General features: G+C 42.7%; 1 protein-coding gene across 10 annotated transcripts in view; it reads right to left on the minus strand.

The window, feature by feature from the left end:
• Positions 1-275: 275 nt before the first annotated feature.
• The window catches only part of GRIA1 (glutamate ionotropic receptor AMPA type subunit 1), an 843,377-nt gene continuing 826,366 nt past the window's right edge, over positions 276-17,286 (minus strand). For 9 of the 10 annotated variants that reach the window (XM_033927803.1, XM_033927802.1, XM_033927807.1 and 6 more), the window contains 2 exons: positions 5,530-5,664; positions 276-3,321 (listed from right to left, as the gene is read on the minus strand). In XM_033927803.1, the coding sequence (XP_033783694.1) occupies positions 3,133-3,321; positions 5,530-5,664 (324 nt within the window). In that variant the 3' untranslated portion in view covers positions 276-3,132. The remainder of the gene's footprint in view (positions 3,322-5,529; positions 5,665-17,286) is intronic. The other variant, XM_033927809.1, reaches the window with a different exon arrangement.

Below are 17,286 nucleotides of genomic sequence, written 5' to 3' on the forward strand. Positions count from 1 at the left end.
TAATAGGTAGAGCATAACTTCCCTTTGATGAAATGGTCACTCTTTTTCCTTTAAGCAATATCTTTCTGAAATAAGCTAAACTTTAAGCCATATTCTGTGACCCGGAATTGGCATAAAACTGCATTCATGAGGTTGAAAAACTATTGTATATCCTGTGTGGTGCAAATGTGATACAGAAAAGCAGAACAAAATTAAGAATTCAGAAAAAAAACCAAAACCAGACATGTAATATGACAAAGGAAACAAAAAGGAAAAATCCTCTGTTTGATCAAATTGACTGCTTTTGCACTTTGCTGAGACATAAAAGTTAAAACAAATACAGTTATTGTCGATAAAATGTCCAGGTATCAAAGAGGAAAACTGACTGAAAAACCTGAACTGTTAAATATGGATTCCTGTTCAGAAAAATGAAGAATTTCCCCCACTGATCCATTTTTAAGAAAATGTAGTAAAAATACATATTACAAGTTACTATTTCCATATTCACTTCTTTTTTTTTTTTTTTGTTTCTACCCCCTCCGGTAATAAAAATGATTCTAGTTGAGTCTTTTCATGTCTTATGAGCATTCTGAGTAATCACAGAAATATTCTCAATGCATATCACCTGCTGGTCCAATGCTTTAGAAGAGTTCTTGAATATCCTGGCACAGAAGCTGACTTGTTCCTGATGGGGGTACAGCAGCTGTCAAATTTCATTGCGAGCTGAAATATAACCATTCCATTTTGGAGAACAAAACATGGGCACTAGGAAAGGTCTTGATAAAGGACAAAGGGGCAAGCTTTTAGCTTCCAAAATGAAAGAACATTTGCAACTGTGGAGAAGAGCACTGGATTTCAATTTCTTCACATTGCAGTCTTCAAGGGCATGGGAATACTCAAGAAAAACAAGCTTTCAAATGTTTGGATTTTCATCTTGAGAATTCTCTGGATTTTCGTATAGTCTTTAGGTGGAGAACTCTAACGAATCTGGAGACGTGGAATATTCTCTGGTGGAAGAGGCAGGACACAACACACTATACCACTATACCTTGATGACCTCTCAAACTTTTCACAGAAGTTACCCTTGGTCTATTAACAAAGAAAATATAGGACATGGAAGAGATGAATGGCAGAACTTGATGTCCTATACTCTGTGCTCGATATTAAGATGTGAATATAGTCACTCTTGAATAGTTGATGAACAGTCAATCCTATTTAGAAATTAGTGGAAGCTACACAGATAGTTCTACCAAGATACAACTGTTTCGTTATGCTTAATCATAAAACAAACTCAGAGCATCAATGCAGGGTCTCCATTCTTTAAGATGTTTGGCTTCCAGTGCCGTAATTTAATTTATAAAGCTGGTCCGCTCTGTTTTACTTCATTTTTTTCTACTCTTTGGGGAAAATTAGCTCTCTTAAAGTTCAGGTTCCTAGTCAAGTCTGGAAACTTACTGGCTTCACAGAACTGGCAATTGTCAAGATACAAAGATAATTCATAATATTTTATTGAAACATTAGATACCTGAAATAAGCTCAAAGATTTCTGTGGCCCCCACATAGCAAATTCTTGAGTATTGTTGGATTGTGTTACTCCAGTAGAATCAGAATTTTGGCAGGATATAATTTGAACATCCTTGGGTGAGTTCCACTGTTTACATTTTTTTGCAGTTTGTTGTATAGGGGAGTGATCCGTTCTTAGCTAAAACATTATGTCCACCGACAGCATATTATATTTCATCCAGCAGCTTTTCTTGCATGAGGCATCAGAGCAAGTTCAAGCTTATAACACTGAATCACATGAGTAACCCTATAATGACTTCATTGCCCCTCCTATCACAGAGATACCTACCTCAGATACATAGTCTTAACCACCAAATATGAAATGCTATTACATTTAAAGATTTGCTCGTATGGCATCCTGATTCAGGTCTAGAGCAAATAACATAAAATATAAAGATAAATCCTGCTCCCACTGCAACCACATTTTACAGAGTCTCATTGAATAGCTTGAAACTAGACATTTTGAAGCTCCTGGGCCCTATTTTATAGGCTGCAATGTTCATTCTGAGTTATAGGCTTGTATTTTTGCCTGATATTACTGAACCTTGGTATCTCCGCTTCACCTGATTTTTTTTGCTAGGGATCACCTTCAAATTTTCAATATGGCATTAAGGTGCTTCCAAATTCATTCATATCCCTACTAACTTTTTTCTACTTTATAGTGCAAAATTCTTCTCCCCTTTTTTTTAGGATCACAGAAACACAGAAAACAATTAAAGACGAGGACCATAAGGCCCTTCTAGTCTGCCCAATTTAATTCTTGCTGTACTAACTTAGGTCTCACATGATCTGTTTTCCCCTTCACAAAATAAGAATTTGTCCCATGCCATCAAGAATTCCTTTACTTCTTTTTTGTCTCCCTTTGAGGTCTTTCGATGCAGCTGCTACCTCTTTTGTAAAAAATCATCTCCCGACATTACTCCTGAGTCTACTCCCTTTGACTCTCATATCATGACCCCTTATTCTAGATCTTTTGTTTCATTGAGAGATATGTTCATATCCCTGTGCCTCATTTATACCTCTTGAGGTGTCTGAATGTCTTTAGTAAACTCCTCTCTCCTCTCAAGTAGAGTCATGGCAATTCTGCATTGTCCCAGCTGTAGACAAACCAGTATCTTTTCTCTGCAAAAGACTCTGAAATCATTAATGCCATTGATGAATGAAAAGGCTTTGCAGTTTGTTTATTTTTTCTTCAAAGTGCTTGACTTTATAGTCCATGTCTTCGGTGAAATCTGATGACGAAGGAGCAGATGGAACTTTAAAAACCATGGATGAAAATAAAAATTTGAAAAAAAAAAAAAAAATTGTGAACATCCTACGACACAAAGATGATCGTGTTAAAATTAAGATGGTGCAATCCTTGTTAGAGTTCCAGCATTGCTTTGTCCAAGATATGGAAATGTATTTAGTCCAGCTGTGCACTCCTTATTGCGGTTACAGACCTATGTTTCGTCCCCACAACGTGTGGTTCAATTAGAAGCAAAAGAAAAACAAAATATAGATTTGAGTTCTCGTAAAAGTCCATCGAATTGTCTTTATTTTTGGCACTGGTGGGGACCTTCGTGATCCGAATGATTCATGAGGTTGCTATTATAATCCTGTTGCTCCGAGAGCCATCCCAGCACTGTGGCTCATGCACGGAATTGTTTGCATGGATTTGGGGAAATCATGACTAACCACACGACCGTTTTCTCCACTGCTTCCCGACGCTGATGGTCTGGGTAGGGTTGCCATCCTCACGGTCTCGTTGACAGATTGCTGTGGGATCAAGCAAAAACCCTTTTTAGAAGGACCAGGGGTTTCCCCTCTGTCCTTAATTGTGATAGACAAGTTACAATAGAAAACAGTAGCCATTTATTTCTTTAGAAGCTTTTTTCATCCACTGAAGTCTGCTAGCTATTTCACTTGCAGATGCCCAATTTTGCAAGAAAGTTACCTTGCCAAAATGAGACCCTTGTTAAATCACATCCCTATCTATGCTACCAATTCTAGGTTATACCTACTTATTATTCTATATTAAATAATCTAGTTTACATGGGGAATCTATAATAATAAAACCCTAAGCACGCATGCGCATTCCTGCTTGCATGTTCCGTGATCCATGATCTGTAGGTCCGTGGCCACAGGAGTGCGCATGTGCACTTAGGGTTCTTTTTCTCTGTAAGACAGTTCGTATTCGTTGTTGTCGTCTTCGCCCCCCCCCCCACCCCCTTCCCCGGCGCACCCGAACCCCTGTTGAGCCTCCCATCCCACCCTCCCACCACGGTCTGACCCTCCCATCCGACTCTCCTTTCCCGTGGTCTGGCTGGCTCCCTTAGTCCCTTGCCGCCGCCCCTCTTCCCTTCCCGCGGTCCTGACAAACCTCTTGACTCCAGCAGCGGCCGCAGCACTCTAAACAGGCTGCTTCGCGGCCTTCTACTGCCCTGATTTGCTCTGCCCGTCTCTGATGATGTCATCAGGGACACGGCAGAGGAAATCAGGGCAGTAGAAGGCCGCAAAACAGCCTGTTTAGGGTGCTGCTTTCTAGCACCCGTTAATGTAACGGGCTTAAACACTAGTCATTTAATAACAGCATACTTTAACACTGTTAATGTGCTTTGTATACTGCTATGGTCCATATAGCCTCCATGATTAGATACTGCTAATCAAAATTAGGTTTATAAATGATAGAATATAATGGATGTTATAATGCTCAGGACATGTTTCTTTTGGGCTAAATTTATTGTTTAAAATCTTTTGCGTAGTGGGACATTGTGGAATTTTTTTCCTCCATCTTTGTTTGGAATGAGCATCAAGTTTATTATATCTGGCTTAAAGATTTTCCTCTTTTGAGATCCTTTCAACTAATTTTACCCTTCACCGATTTGCTGCTCACCTCCACTATGGAAGTCTGAGGACTACAGCAGTTTGACATTTACTTTACGAGAAGGCGCTGTAAAGTTCTCAGCCCAACCAAGAACAGAATGACGTGGATATGGTTCAATTGATGATCTGAAACAATGTCAAAATATAGAATTTTGTTTCTGTAAATTGCCACTGAAAGAAATAACACTCTTTTCAGCCACAGTGGCAAAATAATGCTCAGAATTTAGGAAAGTTGGTGGGTTGGGCAGAGAATGTTTCAGCACCCCCTTGTATGTAATAAAAGTGAGCCAAGTGTAGGACAGTCAAGCCATTATGACATCACTGATGAGGTTGGCTCTTATTGGTGGAATGAGGCATTAAGACATCACAATCTCTGAGAGAAAGGGCGGGACCGCCGGAAGAGGAAACAGCGCAGGCGCAGGGCTCACAGAAGGGCTGGGACCGCCAAGAGGAAGCAGCAGGACACCGGTAGGAGCTTCTACATGATGGGGGGGGGGGGGTCGGGAGGCTGTGGAGGTGCGAGCGGTCCTTCAGGATGGGGGTGCGGGTGGGAGTGCTTGCGAGCAGTCCTTCGGGGTGGGATGCGGGTGCGTGCGAGCGGTCCTTCGGGGTGGGGGTGCGAGTGGTCCTGCGGGGGGGGGGGGTGAATCGGATGTCGGGGGGGGCATCATGCTTTCAGGGTGGGGACAGGACTTCAAAGGGGAGAGGAGAGTCGGGGCGGGCGAAAGGAGAGTCGGGGTGGCCAGAGGAGAGTCGGGCGGCGACGGGAGAGTCGGGGCAGCATGCACGGTATACGGGTGTGCGCGGTATACAAAATTTTTTTTACATATATTTCGGTTTCCCGCGTGCTATACCCGTGTGCGCGTTTTACATGGGTGCGCGCTATCTACGTGAAAATACGGTATACCTTTTCTCTGTCCTATCAGAAATGTAGTTCATTCCTTTCCATCCTAATGGAACATTGCATTGCAAACCACTCTGATAGTTCCTCATTACTTGGAACTAGAACAACTAACGTCTCATTGTGCAGGAACGGAGCACAGATTAACAATATGAGGATATACGAAGCATTAAATGTGAATTCAACAACAGAGGGTGAAAAGCCTGTGCAGTTGGTGCCACCTTCATCTTTTTCGATTCGCTCCTGGACTTGTAACAGAACTCAATTAAGGCAACCAACATGGCCAGTCCAAGCCCTCCAATCAAGATGTAGAAGACTCCTGCTACGTTGCTCAGGCTTAGCGCATTTGTCTTGTCCTACATCCAAATATAAAACAAACATAAGGGAAAGGGAAAGGGAGGAAAAAGAACACGTCAAGCAATGAAGTGATGTTTTCAAATCAGTCCCCCCTAATGCAAACATGACAAAATTCCCCAACGTTGCGGTCATCTACATTTCTATTTAGAGGGAAATTGGAAAAAAAAAAAAAATCTTGCTCAGTGGCTAGTATTTCTTAATGCTTTTGCGAGTGCCATTTTATCTCAGAAATTTGCCATTTAAACTATTTAATAACTCTTTGAAAGCATCGTTTTCAACACAAACTTTCTTATAAACGCCAGAAAACTCTAAAATGCCAACTGTGGCCTTCTTACTTTCAAATCTGTGAGGCCTATAAGCCTGGAATTGCAAGAAATCTTGCTCAGAAGCTTTTCGAATGAATTTTTAGACACTTTTTACCCAAGTGGTAGATGATAGATGAGGGGGCCTGCCGCCTCTCTGCCTTTGAAAGCTGGGGAAATGATAAAAGCCGCAAATAAGAGTAAGCCAGAGCTGTCGGCGGGAGATTCCGGCTTTTGTGAGTCATCTCCCACACTCCTGCTGAGGAACCAGGCTCCCCTTCCAGCAGCAGCTGAAGAGGCCTTCCTAAAACATCATTTCCTGCTGCCATTGGTCTCACAGCAGCAGGAAATGCCAATTTAGGAAGGCTTCTCCTGCTGCTGCCGGGAGGAGAGGCTACTGCTGCTGTTGCTGTGGGTGGGGCTGGGTGGAGTTGTAGGTGGGGCGGGGAAGAGTTATGGGTAGAGTGGGACAGGATGGGGCAGGCCCTAAAACTCCCACCTAGGAGGTCAGACCCCTTGGCAGCTCTAGTAAACCCAATTGTAATCTCTACTTTTTTTCAGTTCCTATGAAAGAGGTTGGAACAGTAACAGTAGGCATGTGCTGTGTGGGTTTGCTAGGTGTGTGCTAAGCTGTAACCATTTTCCTTCATCAGGCATGTGTTCTTTGAGTTTGCACTTTCCTGCTCATCTCGCCTGCTTTAGTTCTTTTTACTGGGTTCCTCTTGAGCAGAAGCTGTCACATTCATGTGATGGCAGAGTCGTTTGTTTTTGTGACGCTCACAGAGGCTCGCACACCAGGCCTAATTTGCAAAAGGAAGTAGAATTCTAGAGCCGTGGGGTGAGTAGGCCAGGAGCACAAGCAACAGAAGAGGAACTGGATTTGGGAGTAAAGGGACCATTCCCTGCTCTAGGCTCATCCCCAGGCTTCCAGAAGCAGGAGACTGAAAAGAAGCGGCGGAACTGCCTTCCAGACTGTTCCCCAGAAATTTGGGCTGACCCACTCATTAGGCAAGACTAGGTAGTCACCAAGGACTGCTTCAGAGGGCAACAGAGATCAGCTGCAGTCAAAGCAAAAGAATAGACAGCCGCACAAGTCGAAGAACGGGAAGGGTTGGGAATTTTCAAATAACCCATGATGTCTTGGGTAGGATCATGGGGGAAGTTTAGGGGCTTGAAAAATAATTTGAGGGTGGGGGTGTGCATAATGCTGATAGTTCGCCTAAGGTATCTAATACTCTTTCACTGGACTTGCCAGAAATTGAGCCCTGCTCATATAGGACTCAGCTAAGATCCATCTATTCCTCCTCCTATTTATCACTTCTATAGCTCTGAAGGGCGTGCATAGCGCTGCACATCTACCTCATATCTCTTGGGGATAAGATCCAGAAATATAAAATTGGAACCAGAGATAAAATGGCACTTAGAAAAGTACTGATTATCCTCAAGCCACATGCAAAAAAAAAGAGAAAGAAATTCAACAGGTTTTTAAAAATAAGCCATGCTTCTGCTACTCTTTCCCCCTCATCTCATGTTTCTAAGGATTTCTTTCCTCAAAATATCTCTCTTCTCAATGACTGATCACATCCGTTATATTTGGGAGTGGCGTTAGCGATTCCCCTTCATTCCTTCCCTACAATAGGGTGTTTTCTTGCAGGAAAATCTTGCATGACCACACACTTCCCATCTACACAATATTAACATATACACAATAATTGATTTTTCCCTGACCTGCTGAGCAACAAATCTAGGTCATATTCAAGTGTTATATTCTACAATGTGACATCCTCTCTTACAAAGGTTGGAAAAAGAAGGGGCTTCCCCCTCCCACCCCCAGCACCTCTTGTGCCTTTCCCATGGGCAAATACTCGTAATGACTAGGAAGGCGCCAGTCACTAAACAGGGAAGAAAACCCTGATAAATGGGCTCCTTCAAGTGGTCTCATATCGGAGATGATTATTTTTTCAACAGCCACAAAATGAGAGAAAGTTTGTAGTGAAGACAGTTCAGAGCTATTTTGATGATGTGATGTTATTTTGTACTTTACCCTACATCTCTCATCCTTCCCTTTAAATATTAGATACTGTGTCCGAGTCAGGGGTAGACTGGCCAGTCTATTAATAGGGCAGTGCCCCAGGGCCCACCGTATTGGGGACCCATTCTCCCCTAACTGGTAAGAGCCAGTAAAATATGTCAGATGGATAGTTAGGGGCACATGACCCTTATTTTGCCCAGGGTCTCAGATCACTGTCAGTCTGGTTTTGCTTGTGGGTCTCCATGATGCTGGCAAATCATTTGAACTCACATGCCTTCATTCTATAATCTAGATCCTGTCTTAAGCATATGAAACAAAGTGATATGGGCCCGGATGGGAATGAAAGAAATGGCGGAGTCTCAGAAACGGAGGAAACAAAAGTTTATTGGAAAACCCAACATGGTCCGTGTTTCGGCATGTGGCCTGCAGAAGTAGACACTGATATAATCTATCACGCTTGCAATTTTCAGTTTGAAAGTTCCTTTACTGAGTTGTCTTAGGAAGCTTTTTTATATGACCCCTGAGGCAGGCCAGGTGCCGAAACATGGACCGTGTAAGTTCTCCACCATTTCTTTTGTTCTTATCAGGGTCCATGGCACTATTTGAGCTGTCTTTTTGCCTAATGTTAGGCACTAAGGCCCAAAATCCTGTAACCGGTGCCTAATGTTAGGCACCTATTTTGAGGGCTCCCAATTAGATAGGCGCCTATCTAAACCGAACAACAAGCTAAATTAAGTTTTTTAATCAGCGGTAATTGAAACTTGGGCGCGATTCTGTAACAAGGCACCTCCAAAAATTTAGGCAGCCTTCAAAAAAATAGGCACAGGCGTGGCTTCACGTTAGGAGCCTTGTTACAGAATCGCTGCACTCAAGCGCTCGCAAGGCCACCTAACATTTAGTTGTGCCTAGAGCTGGCCTATTTCTTGGGCGCCTCCAAAATGGGTGCCGCTCAGCGTGATTCAGCAAACGGTGCCCAATTTTACTTGAATTGCGCTGAACGGTGCCTATTGCGACGCCTAACACGCATAGCGCCTATTTTTTGGAAGGCCGCCCTTTCTGGAATCGTCAATCGCTCCTCCTAAACTTACTTGCTCCACTTCATCACTGACGCTGAAACCGTGGATTGAAGACAAAGTTTTATTTTATTTTTCTTTCCAGCTTATGATTTATCTTTAATCTTATCTATTGTTTTGCTTTTTGTCTTTGTTTTGTTCTATGTTCTATGTCTATCATTTAAATTTCTCCAGAATTCTACTGTTCAACGGCTCCCCCTTCTGCTTCTATTCCTTTCTCTCCTCTCTTCTACCTTCCAAAGTATTTAGATCAATGCTGTCTTGTTAAAATGTTTATTTTATTTTTCCTCTAACTCTACTTTTCACTTCTCTATTACCCTCCAGGTACTTTAGTTAGATTGTGAGCCTTCGGGACAGTAAGGGAATTTTTCAAGTACCTTTCTTATTTCTAATCTTAATGTATATTTTCTGTAAACTGCTTAGAACCTAACGGATGTAGCGGTATATAAGAAATAAATTACATTACATTACATTACAGTTTTAGAGGTGCCTTATTACAGAATCGCTCTCTCGATAGGCGCCTAAGTTTCGATTATTGCTGATTGATAAGCTTAATTGATCTTGTTATTCTATTTAGATAGGCGCTTATCTAGGTGGCCGTCTCCAAAATAAGTGCCTAACATTAGGCGCGGGTTACAGAATTTGGGCCTGGGTGCTGTTTATAGTATCATGCTTAGCGGCAGCTAAGCTGTACTTGGGTCCTGATAGGTGTCCTTATCTTAGGTGTCCCCTATTTATGCCAGGGTTTTCTAGGCTTAAATACTGGCACCTGTTAGGCGCCTACCACCATAAACACACCCACGATCTGCCCCCCTAACCACGCCTACTTTCTGTTAGGTGCCTTGGACTTGGCGCCTACCATCCAATTAATGTTAATTGTTGCCAATTATGAGTTGCTAATTGCTTATTACCAGTGCCGATTAAGTTTTTTTTTAAATAAATAGGCGCGCCAATCTAGGTGTCTAATGGAGGTTTGCGGAGTGGCTCAGTGGTATAGCTGCCACCTCAAATCCCAGCGCTGCTCCTTGTGACCCTGGGCAAGTCACTTAATCCCCCCATTGCCCCAGGCACCAAATAAGTATCTGTATACAGTGGTGCCTCGCATAAAGAACGCCTCGCACAGCGAACGCTGCACACAACGAACTTCATGTCATGATTCACACAACGAACTTCGTTTCACACAACGACGTCGCCCGAGCTTCCACGATCGCTGCCGATGTACTGCATCCTTCCGCGCAGGCGCTGCAGGCCGTCGTTAGTCACTGCGCTTAACTTAAGCACGTATCGCGGCAATCCGTTCTTCATTACGAATTAAATCACGCACGCACGCACGTATCGCGGCAGTCGTCCTTTTAAGATAAACTCAATATTTTTTATAGATCATGGCTTCTAAAAAAAGCAGGAAGGTGATGTCTGTTGAAATGAAACGGGAAATAATTAGAAGGAGTGAACGTGGGGTCAAACAGCGTGACCTCGTCAAAGAGTTTGGCCTCAGCAAGACCACCATTTTCACCATTTTGACAAATTTATCTTTTTTTTATGTCATCTTAGCATATTTTATGCTGCAGAACGAATTATTTTTTTTAACATGTATTGTTATGGGAAAACGCGTTTCACATAACGAACTTTTCGCATAACAAACTTGCTCCTGGAACCAATTAAGTTCGTTGTGTGAGGCACCACTGTATATGTAAACCGCTTTGAATGTGTAACCACAAAAAAAGTAGTATACGGGTCCCATTCCCTTCCCCCTCAGAGAATCTGGGCCTAGCTGGATAATGCTAACACGGTCAGTAGTCACTTAATCCTCCACTGCCCCAGGTACATTAGACAGATTGTGTGCCCACCAGGACCATGTTTGAGGACCTGATTTGTAACCTGTTCTGATCTCCTTTGGGAGGATGAGCTAAAAAAAAAAAAAAAAAATTAAATAAATAGATACAGATTTTTGTGCGACCTTACTTGCATAATGCTCCTGAATATCAGTTACTGCCCCGTCAAGTAGCGCTTATCCAGGCAAGAACTGCTCTTACCCAGAAAAATGTCGCTGAATCTTGACCCCCTGGGCTCTTATGTTATCCCTATTAGAAAAATCCACAGGTCAATGGGTCAACATAAGGAGCGACTAAACTGCTCGTGAGGCTCGGACAATAGCCTCATGTTAAAGCTTGCCTTTCCTTTCCCCCTTTCTTTTTGGTTTTATGCAATGCATCCTACCCATTTTCCTTATCTAGCATGTTTTGTCTGTAATGTTCTTGTAGTTCTGTCGTTCCCATTTTTAGATTTTCTATCATTTTATAAATTTTGTACACATGTAAGTCGCTTTGGTAATTAAAGCGGGATATCAAGACTACAGAAATTTGAAACGGACCCAGTCTGTCCTTTAGGATGTGGGTTGACTGGGATGTCTTGTTGGGATTAGGTCTAGTATATTAATGTTCCGTAATGTTTGGGTCCGCATAGTCACCTCATACGCTATCCATACATTGACCCAGAATTAATTCTTGAGTATTATCTTATGCAAAACCAAATACATTCTGAAGGAAAATAAAAAGGAGACTTAAGGATTAAGGAGGAGAACTAATGTTTTCTGGCCTGGCCCAGGAGGAATAGCAATCGATCTGTCTTTCAAGATATTCACAGTGGATATGCATGAGGTTTATTTGCTTACATTAGAGCCAAGTTCATGCAAATCTGTCTTACAAGAACATAAGCATCACCGTACTGCAGGGGTGTCAAAGTCCCTCATGCAGATTCATTGGGGAAATCCTGAAAACCCGACTGGATTGCGGCCCTTGAGGAGGGACTTTGACACCCCTGCCGTACTGGGACAGGTCAGGGGTCTATCAAACTCAGTATCCTGTTTCCAACAGTGACCAATTCTGGCAGAGTCCCCAAAAGTAGTAAGAGTCTAGTGCAGGGGTGGGCAAGTCCGGTCCTCGAGAGCCAGAGCCAGGTCAGGTTTTCAGGATAGCCACAATGAATATATATGAGATGGATCTTCATGCACTGCCTCCTTGAGATGCAAATCTATCTCGTGCATATTTATTGTGGATATCCTGAAAACCTGATCTGGCTCTGGCTCTCGAGGACCGGAATTGCCTACCCCTGGTTCTAAGGTATACTGCGTATTCTAGGGATAAGCAGCAGTTTTCTTCAAGCCTGTCTTAATAATGGTTTACGGACTTTTCCTTACTTATCCAAACCTTTTTTAAACCCATATTTGTTAACTGGTTTTGCCTCATCCTCCTGGAACGGAACCCCTGCGAATTTCGGGGGAGTACTGTACTATAAGATTGTAAGGAAGCGACACCGGGATTCGAACCATGTTTTCCTGCTTTATATGCTTCTACTCTAAACCATTAGGGCTATTCTTCTACGGTAGAGGATTAGCTACTGTAGCTGAATGTATCTTACTTTCAGTTACCAATTAAATAAACCAGTGTTCTTCAACCACCGGTCCATGGACCAGTGCCGGTCCACAGGGCATCAGGCCCAAAACAGTATTCTTCAACCGCCGGTCCACGGTGTGATCGATGTGGCGTTATCTTCGAGCCAGCTCCCTCTTCCTAACTGATTCAGTGCACAAAGCCACGGGCAGCGGCTCCTACGGGCGTCCTGCGCCTGAACCGGAAGCCTTCTCTCTGACGTTGCAACATCAGAGGGAAGGCTTCCAGATGAGGCAAGGGACGTGCAAGGTGCAATTAGTCCTATTAAGGGGGCGGGCTCTGGGGTGGAGATTGGGTAGAGATGGACGGGGTCTGGCCCACGACTTAGCCCCGTGTTCTTCAACCGCCGGTCCACGGACCGATGCCGGTCCACAGAATAATTCTTTTATTTCTGCCGGTCCATAGGTGTAAAAAGGTTGAAAAACACTGAAATAGACCATATAACTAATTCTAAAAATAAATAAATAAAGCCAGACTTGCTTAATCTATCCCATTCAGTTGGTACTATGGGTTCCATTATATTAGTATCCAGTGGCATAGCAAGGGTGGTCTTGCTGAGGGCGTGGCACCCCTCCTCCTCTCCCCTCACCGCGCGTGTACCTCGTGCCTAAGAAGCGACATCAAAGGGTGAGCCGACAAGGGCCCGCATGTACGGGGAGTGGGGCGCATCTCTCACCCTCACTGCGCCGCTGTCGGTATCCGCCAGGACACCACTTCTAGGAAAGAACCCCTGGGGAGGACATAATGTCATTCTTACCCTTTCAACGTAGTTTAGCTTTCTGAAAGGCGCAGCTATTTCAGGGACTCGCAGGGCAGGCCCACTCGTGCCAGCTGCTTTCTACTCCGAAGCCATCAGCAATTAAGCATTACAAAGTCAAGTTCTGCTAATGGCAGTCGCATACATTTACTGCACTGTTAGCAATTAGGAAAGCTGCCATCACTTGCAGTCGCTCATTATTATGAATCATAATAACTTATAAAATTAATTGGATGTGCAGCAGTGATCAAGCACAGATTTGATTACCAATGTTGGATTATTATGGTCCTATCACTATTATGGTTTTATCCTTTAGGGACTGGTTCTTGTTTTTCTTGCAAAAAACAGCTTATTAAAGTAGTTTGTATTAAACACGGGCCACTCATCCATGAATCTAAGGGTCAAATCTTTGCATGCACTCATTGAATTTTGGAGCAATTAGCTATCGACTACAACAGCAACATATGCCCGGCAGATGGCCGATTCAGCTGGGATGGACCTGCTCAAACAAGTGGCAGAGCCACAGGTAGGCCTGGGCTGGCCTTGGTGAATGCACTTTTGCCTCAGGCCCAACAAGCAGCCAGGTGCATCAACTATAGGTTTACGGGATTTTCCGCCCCCAGGCCTGCCCAGCCCCACCCATCCCTGCCCCGTCACGCACCAAATCCCCGCCCCTCGCTGCCTGCTCTCGTCAGACAGGACATCCGAGCCTGCGCGGATGCCCTCCCACCTGATGGAAAGCTTTTCGAAACCCAGGCAAAGGGCCGGGTTTTGAAAAACCGTCTGGGGAAATGCGGACGTCTGGTAGCCCTAGATCCCTGAGCCTCGCTGGATGAAGAAATCTAGAGCAGCCTCGAGTCAGTTGTGAGATCAGGTTGAGTCACTGTCGCTGGTACCACGACCAAGCTCAGCTCATCAGTGGGTCAATGCTCTGTCACTGACTTCTGCACTTTAGCAGACTCAAAGCAACTCTGAATTTCTTCAGTCGGCAGGGCTTGGAGATCCATGCCAGCTAAAGTATTTTTAATTATTTTTGGGGGGGAATGGCGAGAACATAGAAAAATAGAAACATAGAAAGATGATGGCAGATAAGGGCTACAGCCCATCAAGTCTGCCCACACTATTGACCCACCCTTAAGTCTACTGACCCCCCTTAAGTATAATTATAATTATACTGCTACTCTACTGACCCGCTCTTTCAAGTCTATACCCTAGTGACCCTATTCCTTGGCATGACCCTCGTAGGGATCCCATATAGGTATCCCATTTATTCTTGAAGTCTGGGATGCTGCGGGCCTCGATCACCTGCACTGGAAGCTTGTTCCAATGCTCAATCACTCTTTCCGTGAAGAAGTACTTCCTGGCGTCTCCATGAAACTTCCCTCCCCTGAGTTTGAGCGGATGTCCTCTTGTGGTCGAGGGTCCTTTGAGTAGGGCAGGAAGGAAGAAGAAAGGAAAGGCAGAAGAAGTAGCGTATCTAGTCCCTATCCATATTAACCATTGCCTCTCCATTCTGGCTACACTATTGGTTTCAAGTGAAAGACTGATGTTGGTCCTAAGGTTTGAACTGGGCCCCAAGTGATTTTGAATGACATCGCGGTCAAACTCATCTACAAAGCCCAAAAATATGATCACGTTACCCCGCTTCTTCGAGAGTCTCACTGGCTACCAGTCTCTCATAGAACAACTTATAAGATCCTCCTTCTCATCTTCAAAATGAGAATGTCCCACCTGCCTGCCTCTCTAGACAAATATCTCATCCCACATATCCTTGTTAGGGCCCTTAGATCCACTAACCAGAACTTATTGACAGTCCCATTTTTTCCGCAGTTGTGCCTTTGTTTTGGAACGCAATGCTACCACACCTCTGCTCTGAAAATTCCCTAAACAAGTTCAAAACATACCTTAAAACATTTCTATTTAAAGACGCTTATCAAAATCCCAAATGAGATCCCAAAATAAGGGAAAATGAAAAACAATAAATGGAGAATCGCTTATAAGAAGTGACATCTCCCTTCCCCTTCTTGTTTTATCCCTACCCTCTCTCCTTCCTTTTATTTTATACACTGTAATTAAAATCCTCCCTTCCCCTTCTCTCCTCTTGTTCTCCCACCCGTCCAAATTATGACCTTGTCTTGGCCCCATTTCCCCTACTCTTATTTTAATTTTATTTCTTTTTAAATAATTCTTAATATTGTAAACTGACCAGACAGCTGTGATGGTCGGTATATCAAGCTATGAATAAACTTGAAACTTGAAACTCTACAACATCCTTCTTTATCACTTTGATCCAAGAAACATGTATAGCAGCACGAGAAATTCAGCACACAGGAGTGTTGTCTGGATCCTCAGTGCCACTGCCAAAATCCACCAATAGCATAAATCTCTCTGACTGACATTAATAATAGTCACAGTCGAAAAATCAAAATAAATGGGGAAAAATATCAAAAAGGAAGTAAAAACTCAATACATGACGTCACAAAGAACTTCCCATAATCACCAAATATGTACTTTTTGATCGATCAAAAGCTTTTCACATGGTAGGATTGTGCTCAGAGACATTGGCCCCTCCAGGTCTCTGAGCACAATCCTACCATATGTAGGGACGGGGCCTGAGGAGTCTGAGCAAATCAGGGCCTTCCAGATATCCACTAAAAGGGTTCCCATAATCATGATTAAAACCTAAACCTAACACTAGATAGGAAGTGAATGTTTTGAGTGTAGTGTGTAACCCTCAAAAAGACAAAATAGTATCCTAATTGTCGGGTCATCTCCCATTCAGTGCTTGCATTTATCCGTGTGCGCAAATGTCGGGGCACAATTGTTGGCGTGAAATTGTCCTACGCACATTTGACGGGCCACCTATGAATTCACATGCTTTGGTTAAACATAAGAATTATTTATTTATTTAACAGACCTATAGCCCGTTTATACCAAAGCAAATTCCAAAAAGAAATACGTCCATAAACAATCAATAGCCATTGACTTTACAAAACCAATTGCAACTTATAATACAGTAAAAAAATCATTTCAAACTCTACATTTACTGCACCGAGGGGATTTGCTGAGCTGTTTTACCATACTGGTTAACAGCGGTGGTGTCAAATATATGTGCCCTTTGGTTGCATTTCTTATGATTTGCACAACCGTGTGCATTAGGAAGGCAACTAAGTATATGAAATACAGCAGTAAGCAAATTTACTTAATAGCATGCTGTGACAATGTCTCTCAAGGAATTGTTCATTTTATCCATTCTGTCAGGGTGGTGAATTTAGTTACCCATGGAATACAGCAAAGCCTAGTTCATATTTAGCTTTGAAGAAAGGTATTTATCTCTGAAATTTTGAACTGCTGAAGACTTTGGGGTCTATGTATTAAACTGTGTTAAAAAAAAAAAAGAGAGTTACTTTCCAATTTCATCTCTGGTATTGTTTCAGACTTTGAATTACAATATGCTCAAATAATGAGATCACGTAAGAACATAAGAAATGCCCAGCAGTCCGTTTCAAGTTTTTTTAAAAAAATTTTAAATTAAATTAAATTAAATTTTTTTAAATTTTATTCTTCAAGTTTATTTTTTTTAAAAAATTTTAAATTAAATTTTTTAAAATTTTATTCTTCAAGTTTATTTTTATTTTGATATACCACCTATCTAATGCTCTCTAATACTCTTTTATCTACCAAACGTTATCTAAAACCCCTTAATTCACCCTATTCTTATCTCCTAAAGACCTCTACTTCCCTTTGGTAACTCTTTATCCAACGTTTATTAACTTAAAAATTTTAGGTCATCGCTTATTCTATTCCTTCAAATTTTGAATGTAATTCTTGTTTTAGTTTGGATGTAATCCGCCTTGAACCGCAAGGTAATGGCGGAATAGAAATCACTAATGTAATGTATCTACCCATCTAGGCGGCCTAGTTGTGGAATACGACTATATTACTCTGCTAACACAGCTGTGTTCTGCCACTCAGGTTTCCCTGCGCTAACTGGCCAAAAATGAAAAG

Source organism: Geotrypetes seraphini, chromosome 18, assembly GCF_902459505.1.
Source record: "Geotrypetes seraphini chromosome 18, aGeoSer1.1, whole genome shotgun sequence".
Taxonomy (NCBI): Eukaryota; Metazoa; Chordata; class Amphibia; order Gymnophiona; family Dermophiidae; genus Geotrypetes; species Geotrypetes seraphini.